This window comes from Pinus tabuliformis, chromosome Q (genome assembly GCF_031772625.1).
Source record: "Pinus tabuliformis cultivar Carrire ecotype Pingquan chromosome Q, CPIR1, whole genome shotgun sequence".
NCBI lineage: Eukaryota > Viridiplantae > Streptophyta > Pinopsida > Pinales > Pinaceae > Pinus > Pinus tabuliformis.
Genome location: NC_142296.1, coordinates 1,315,054,528 through 1,315,062,232, shown reverse-complemented (window position 1 = coordinate 1,315,062,232; position 7,705 = coordinate 1,315,054,528). Strand labels below are relative to the sequence as shown.

Genomic DNA, 7,705 nt, shown 5'->3' with positions numbered 1-7,705 from the left:
GATCGAGGGATTCAGGGGGGAACCGGGGGAGTCCCCGGTGAGGGGAGAGGGCAGAGGCCTGAAGGAAGAAAAGGAGGGCAGGAGGCCCCAGACAAAGAGGGGGTCAGCAGAGGGAGAGCACAGGCCTAGCAGCGGCGCTGCCAGGCTCAGGCGCACAGGAAGGATCAGGTCAGAGAAGCTCGATGCAGAACCGAATCGCCAGAGCCGCCTAACATAATTATTATATAGAAAAAGAATGCTAAAATAAATGTAATTATAATGATAAGGCATAAAATTAGAGATTGGGGTGACAAGGGTGGGGGAAATCTCTTTAATCTTAACGAAAAAATATAATAATAATAAATAAATATAATAAAATAAAAAATATATATATATATATATATAGATATATATATTAAAATTATTCTAGGGCCTTAGTATTGCCTCCAATAGTGAGGTAGAAGATCATAGAGCCTTACGGGGAATAATGATGCTTATGGACCAAGGTATTTGGAAATTTGTTTTCATATTGGGATTAAGCATTATTATAAGATTGTTAATAAGGGAAACCTATCAATGAATTGAACTTAGCCAAACTTTTACAACATACCCTAGCACAAGCTCATAAGTTCCTAATGGGACCTCCTCTAGGGATGTAATCGAGGTCAATGAGCCCACTAGAGTTAATAATTGTATAGATATAGTGGACATTTAATGTAATGTGAACAAAGATCCATTATGTTAGCTAATACTAAATAAGGCCCACTAGGTAATTAGCACACAATAAATGTAATGTGCCTCATTCATTAATTAATGAGTTCACATATTAATAAATTAGTTGGCCTTACTCCATGAGTATGGCCACATTACATTAATTATCCTCCCTAGCTACATTACTTTTTTGTCCTATTTCTAGGTAAGAAGTAAGTTTAACAAAGCTGTAAATGTAGGGGAAATATAAGCATAGGAGAAATATAGGCACAACATTGAAGGAGGGTGAATTTGTTTTGTGTAATGAAAGGGGGACTAGAGCATCCACCCTCTTTCTCTCATTACCATGCTCTTGATTGGAACTTCGATCTCTCACACTTTTGTGGGCACCTCTCTAAGCATTAACAAGAGTGAGCTTCCTCCATCCACTTGGTAGTGGCCATGTAAACAAAGGACTATCCATCCTTAACTCAACACCCACTTGTTCCAATGGTAGATGCAATCTAGTTTAATTCTCTAGTTGTATCTTTTGGATATGTGTTGTGGCATCTTGATCTTTGTTAATTTGCGGTCTTTCCCAACATGGGAGATTATGAAAAAGCCTAGATTAAAGGTGGTTTGAGAAGATTGTTGGGAATTCCTCTATAAGATTGGAGTGTACACTATCTACTTGGAAAAATGTTAAATAGTCAAAGAAGAGAATTAGGGACACAATGACCTTTGTCACCTATATCTTTTAGCTCATTCCAAGTGAGTCCCTCATCATGTCTCACTCTCATTGTCGTTGCATCTTGGGAGAAATGCAAGCATGGAAAAAAGGACTCCATCAATATGAGAAAGAAGTAGTATAGGTCATGACTATAGCCACAAGATTGGCCTTAGAGTGGGAAAAATGGAAGAGGATTATTACACAAAAGAATTTAGGAGCGCACTCAATAAGGGACAAGTGTGCACTAAAAGTAGGGAAGCATCCACTAAGTCTTAGGGAGTGGGAGAAGGAATTATAGGCACCCATAATTGTCTTAAGGGGTAAGCAACCAAAGATGTCAACATGTTGGCAAGCAATGCAACAACCCAAGTGGTTCCTTCTATAGTGCTTCTATATAGACCCCATCATGAGCATTTAGCAAGCAATGTAGTGACCCAAGTGGTTCCTTCTATATAAACCCCATCATGAATATTAATTTAAGTCTACATATTTATGTTTTGTCAAATAAATTTATTGTTAAATCAATTTACAAGAGTGTACATACTAATTCCTATGGATAATTTAAGTATGTTAGTTGAAACTTTTTAATCAAATATAACTTGAGTGTTAGTAATAAAATATCATTATCCTCCTTACTTGAATTCAAATCCCACTTTGAAATGTGTTGGTTTAGTAAGTTACAATCATTTTTTGAAATGTGTTGGTTTAATAAGTTACAATCATTTTTTGAAATGTGTTGGTTTAATAAATTACAATAATTTTGATAATATAAATCAACCATTATGTAAAACAAAAATAACCTAAATTTTAATAACTATTATTATATATTAAAAAAATAAATAAATCACATATTAATATGGCTAATAAAACTATAAATAAATTATAAACACAAAATTACATTAAATTAAATACATTATTTTAAAAGTTAAATCATTCCTTATAAAAAATAAATAAATAAAATACACATTAATATTAACATAAATAAATAAATTCTAAAGATAAAACTATTAACTTAAACATGTTATTTTAAATAAATATGTTTAAATATTAAATCAACCCTTATTGTTTTATAAATAACAAAATTATAAATAAATTCTAAAAATAAAACATATTTTAGCAAATCCAAATATTAATCTATAAAGTTATTTTCTTTATAATAAAATATACTCTTAAATATTAATTTTATTCATTTTTATAAATAGGTTATTCCATTTTTCTCCTCTAATTTGTTATCTCCATAAGTTATATATTTAATATGAATTTACTAGATAAACATAGGGATGTGTTTGACCTAAGCTTATTATAAAGCTTATCTCCATAAGTTGTATATTTAACATGAATTTATTAGATAAATATAGGGATGTGTAATCCAAATATTAACCTTTAAAGTTATTTTCTTTATAATAAAATATACTCTTAAATATTAATTCTATTCAATTTTATAAATAGGTTACTCCATTTTTCTCCTCTGATTTATTATCTCCATAGGTTATATATTTAATATGAATTTATTAGATAAACATAGGGATGTGTTTGACGTAAGCTTATTATAAAGCTTATCTCCATAAGTTATATATTTAACATGAATATATTAGATAAATATAGGGATGTGTTTGAACTAAGGTTATATATGAGATTTTTTTATTTAGAGTAGAATGGATGGTCGAATATTAATTTCATTGATTTTTATAAATAATTTAGATTTATTTTTTTTTTCTTAAAGAATAGAGGAAGGTTTCATTGTTTGTTCAGAGACTCTCAGAATTTTGTAGGCTTTTTCAAGTATTTCGATCAGATATGTTTGGCCCTATATATGCAAAAGGCTCTGAAATTTCGAGTGCATATTCTTCAGCTTCCTATTAGACTAGACCCCACACAGAGGATCACAACATTTTTCAAGGTACTACCTTCAGAGAGGGGCACAAAGAGAACGGGGATATTGTTTTATATCTAAACTCTAGACTAGTGAGGATCTATGGGACCTCACCCCGCAACATGAGACCTCGACAGTTAAACCATCTCAGATCCATCCCTAGGAGACAGGCTAGGTCCTCCAGACCTCAGCAGTGCACAAACTCCCCTAGGGAACGAGTTAGTGGACAGTCTGCACCTCCCACTAACCCTTCATTAGGCGAGCAAACTTTGTGGAATTTTTTTCAGTGCTCTTCAGTCAGCCTCAGATGTTAGGATAGATGGGTCTCATCCTCAGACCCATTAGCCCCTGCCTCTGGATCAATGTTAGGAGAGATGAGTCTCATCCTCATACCCATTAGCCCCTGCCCCTAGATCTTCTTTGTTGGGACATTACATACATTGTATCTTTTATGTTCTTGCATTGTACCTTTTATATTCATGCATTGTACTTTTTATAGGAGATTGTTTGGTTCTCCCGCATTTTATAAACATCATTGTACTCAAAAGTCCCTTTGACCTACTTTATGGTCATTAGGTGAACGTAACTATAATTATCTTATATCAACTTATCTTATCATCTTTATCATCTTTATATGTTATACTGAATAAAATTAATATATATAAAAATGATAATTATATTATTCATCATGTCTTGACTAGGAACCAAAGTGACTAGTTCGAAAGGTAAATAAGTCTTTATGTGATTTTCGCATTAAAAAAGTTTTCCCTAATTTTTTATAATTATATTATTTATTCACGTTAACTAGCTTTAGCTTGAGTTTATCATTACCAATCTCAAATCAAATCCATGAAAGCGACAAATCAGAAAATTTTGGGTTGTATGGAGAAGCAAAAAAATTAGGGTTAAGATGAGGGTCCGGGAAAGCGTAAAGGTTAGGTTAGGGTTTTAGATTAGGGTATGTGAAACGTCCAGCATAAGGAACTAGTGTTAAGATTTATGAAAGTATTCAGGTTAAGGTTAAAATTAGTGCTTATGACAGTTTGATATATTCCGTGAGACACCGATGCCATTATAATGGGAAAAAATTTAGATTTGTGCTTATGACAGTTTGATATATTCCATGACACCGATGCCATTATAATGGGAAAAAATTCAAAATGAACAACAATTTTTCCAGGTTCAAAAAGAATGACAGTCGCCCGGATAAATGCAATAAATTTCGTTACACGATGGATTTTTGCTCAAAATTGCTTCAAGACACGGTAATGAACAGTTTTAGAAAGATTTGAAACATCTAACTCTGCTTTTTATAGAAACAGTATAGCTGCTGCAGAAACTAAAATAACAAAATAGATCACCTGGCTCGTACAAAGAGCCGAAGCACTGTCAGTGGCTAGATTGATGCTGGCGGGGACGGGGGCGGGCGCGGCGCCGGGGGGATTGAATAAGAGGACGGTGATATCAGCGGTGCACCCACAGACTTGAATTCTTGCAAGACGCTGATGCTCAATTTCTGGCCATGCTTGCAATGCTCTGTTACTCCACAGACGAAATAATAGGTTCCGGCCCTTGTCAAAGAAATCACGGTATCGCCTCCGCTGTAGTTGGCCAGAGTGCCCCTGCGAGTGCAGTCTTCGTAGGACTCTCGATGGACTTGCAGGACAGAATGACTTTCATTATTGTAAACAAAACCTGCATAATTGGATATCAAGAAATGTGATTGAAATTTAAAGTATGAAAATTAGGGTTAATATTAACAGTGTGATTCGATATCAAGAAAAGAAATGTGATTGAAATTAAACAATTTTTTAGGGGTTAATATGAGCAATGTGATTGAAATTTAAAGGAAAGAAAGTTTTAGGTTAATATGTTTCCCATTTTTCAAAAACGATGAGCCCTGTTAGAAATCCCAAATTTAAAATTAAATATTTTTATAGAATTTTTCATTAGCATTTTACAATTTGCAAATTACAGGCCAGTAAACTTCCCAAAAGTTTCTAAACTTTAAATCCCTAAAATTTCCCTTATTCAAATGCATAGAGAAAAAAAATACAGGGAAAGATCGATTTACAGACGAAGAGAATCGCCAACCCAGAAGACGTTGTAAAATGCCCATAAGGTATAGTTGACCTTCGACATGGACGGGACATCCCACTTTCCAAATGCTCCTCCCACCACATATTCTTTCGCTCCACAGCACTGTAACAGCCATATCATTCCAAACATAATCTTAACCTTAGCCTTACTTGCCATTATTCAGATCTCTACAGTTTATTTTTCTGAAGAAATAACAAACAATCCTATCTGTGGAAGCCGAGAAATAGCGACTGGGATTGAAGAAAGTTGAAACAGATAATAAATTGTTTTGTTTCTGCATACCGAAGTTTCCCCTGGATAATCTATGGAAGCCTAAATTGTTGACTAGATAGCTTATGCTAGATATTAAATGACCTACTGCTCGTAATAGCATGAGGTCTGAATATTCGTACATGGTACCGGATTTTTCTGAGCAGGAAATTGTGCAGAGGACAGTGGCAAGCGGTTCATCGCCCTCAGAAGTCCCTTTCCCTGTGGCTTTTAAAAGGAATCTCAGCAGACTCTGGTGCCTGCCAAGTAGTGCCAATTCAGTGAAAATGCCGTTTCAGATTTCTTAAAATCAGCACTGCAGCAAAATTAAGTGCGTCTGAACAATTCAGAAGCGATCAGAGCTCAAGACATTGACCTACATTCAAAGGCTTTGTTACAATCTCTTTTGTTCGTTTGAGGTGGTAGACAAGGACTGCTCAGTCTGTTTCTATTTTTCAATCCATGACTACATTCAAAGATTCAAAGGCTTTGTTATCATCTATTTTATTTGTTTGAGGTGGTGCATAGGGACTCCTCAGTCTGTTTTTATTTTTCAATAACTCTTTCTTTTTCTTTTTAGTGGGTGGGGAAGTGTGTGATAAAGGGTTATTTTATTTTGATTTTTGTTGTGGATTTCATTTCTAGCAGATAATATCAGTTTAGGTTTATCTTAATTTTTGATCTACCAACCCCGGATGCGGGTGACACGACGGAAGCTACGAGGAGCCACATGCTAGACATGTGCTGCCTCAGGTGTAAGGTTGGCATTCAATGCCGATCGCCGCCAAGGAATATATGGTAAGGCTCACCGCAAGTTTGCATTCATTGCTCCATTCAAGCTGTTGGCTCGACTGCAACGAGCAGTTATGGCGTTCGAAGATCGAGGTTACGATGCAGTGGTTAGAAAAGGTGATGGAGGGGCTCAGCATACGCTGCTTCACGCTCGGCGTTCGGCATTCATCGTTCAGGCCGTTGCCTGGTCTTCGGCTCTCCGGGAGACAATACCTGCCGTCCCATTGTTTACTGTATGCAATCTTAAGTTTGAAGGGCCTCTGTGTCAATTCCGCCTCTGTGTCAATACCTGCCGCCCGCTCGCCTCTTTGTCAATTCCGCCTCCCACCCGCTCCGCTCTTTACCCTCGGCGCTCCGGCAAAAATGGTCAGGCCTCGACAGCGATTACTAAGCCGTCGAGGCTCTGCACGCGGAGGGTCCTCTCGGCCTCTGTTGAAGATCCTCACTCCCATTGTTGTCGTTGCCGTTTGCCATCGCTTTACTGCAGCCAATCCTATCCAATCTAGACAATTCATGGACTCTAGCAGCCAAACCCTGACTCAGTTCCTTCGCCAGCCTTTGGTTCAGCCATTTTTTACCTTCAGCAGCTCGATGGACAGACCCCGTATCAATGCCCATGTTTCGGTGCTTTTCTGGAGGAAGCACAAACGACAGCGAAGAGCTCCGCGGCAAAGGGACGCAACAGGGCGAAAGGTCAGAATTTGTCCAGGCCATGCCTGGGAAGGAAGCAGAACAGGTCCCCAGCCCCCCCAGCCTGGGAGGCATCCACGTCCAAGAAGGACGACATCAACCTGGACCCCTTCCCTTCTGCGGAGGAAATGGAAAAATTTGGGTGGTGCCGATCGTCGAAGAGGAGCCGAAGGAGTAGTGGTCTTCCACGCAACATTACCCACTCAGCAACACTCAGGTTTTGCTTCGGCTTTCGGTTTATGTTATCAGGTCTTAATGCTTGTTTGTGTCATGTTTTTGGGGCCCCTGCGTGGGAAAATGTTGTTGGTAATCTGTTGCCCCTGCGCGGGCTATCTAGTTCGATATGGTTGCTCCTTTTTGAAGAACAAGGAACCCCTGCGTGGGATGTTTTGGTTAGTTATGGCACCTCTGCGAAGGTGGCTCTTTGATCTCTTACAGTCCAGAGTGCCAAATTCTGGCCTCTGGGGATGAAACTCCAAGATTGTAATGTCTTTCTTGTTACTGTATATAATAGATTAGTTTTTTAGCGAGAAAAAAAAAAAAAAAAAAAAAAAACAAAACAAAAAATAATGATCTACCAAGTTTAAAGAGGGGAATCACTT

At 37.2% G+C, this 7,705-nt stretch overlaps 1 protein-coding gene across 4 annotated transcripts; it reads right to left on the bottom strand.

Moving 5' to 3' along the window:
- Positions 1-4,480: 4,480 nt before the first annotated feature.
- Positions 4,481-6,094, bottom strand: LOC149224671 (mavicyanin-like). 4 transcript variants are annotated; one of them, XM_089383588.1, is made up of 3 exons: positions 5,765-6,094; positions 5,347-5,474; positions 4,481-4,967 (listed from the first exon to the last, which is right to left on the bottom strand). In XM_089383588.1, the coding sequence occupies exons 1-3, from the start codon at positions 5,820-5,822 to the stop codon at positions 4,857-4,859; spliced, it is 297 nt and encodes a 98-aa protein (XP_089239714.1). In that variant the 5' UTR covers positions 5,823-6,094; the 3' UTR covers positions 4,481-4,856. The 4 variants fall into 4 exon arrangements, with proteins under 4 accessions (XP_089239714.1, XP_089239713.1, XP_089239711.1 ...); XM_089383587.1 differs by having other exon boundaries at positions 5,351-5,474; positions 5,765-6,036; XM_089383585.1 differs by lacking the exon at positions 5,765-6,094 and having other exon boundaries at positions 5,347-5,694.
- Between the last annotated feature and the right edge of the window lie 1,611 nt (positions 6,095-7,705).

Bases quoted from the DNA above. Each gene is read 5' to 3' on its own strand.
- LOC149224671 (XM_089383584.1), bottom strand. From the start codon at position 5,528: ATGGCAAGTAAGGCTAAGGTTAAGATTATGTTTGGAATGATATGGCTG. The intron at 4,968-5,350 runs GTCTGTAAATCG...CCAATTATGCAG, and splicing joins CTGGGTTGGCGATTCTCTTC to GTTTTGTTTACAATAATGAA.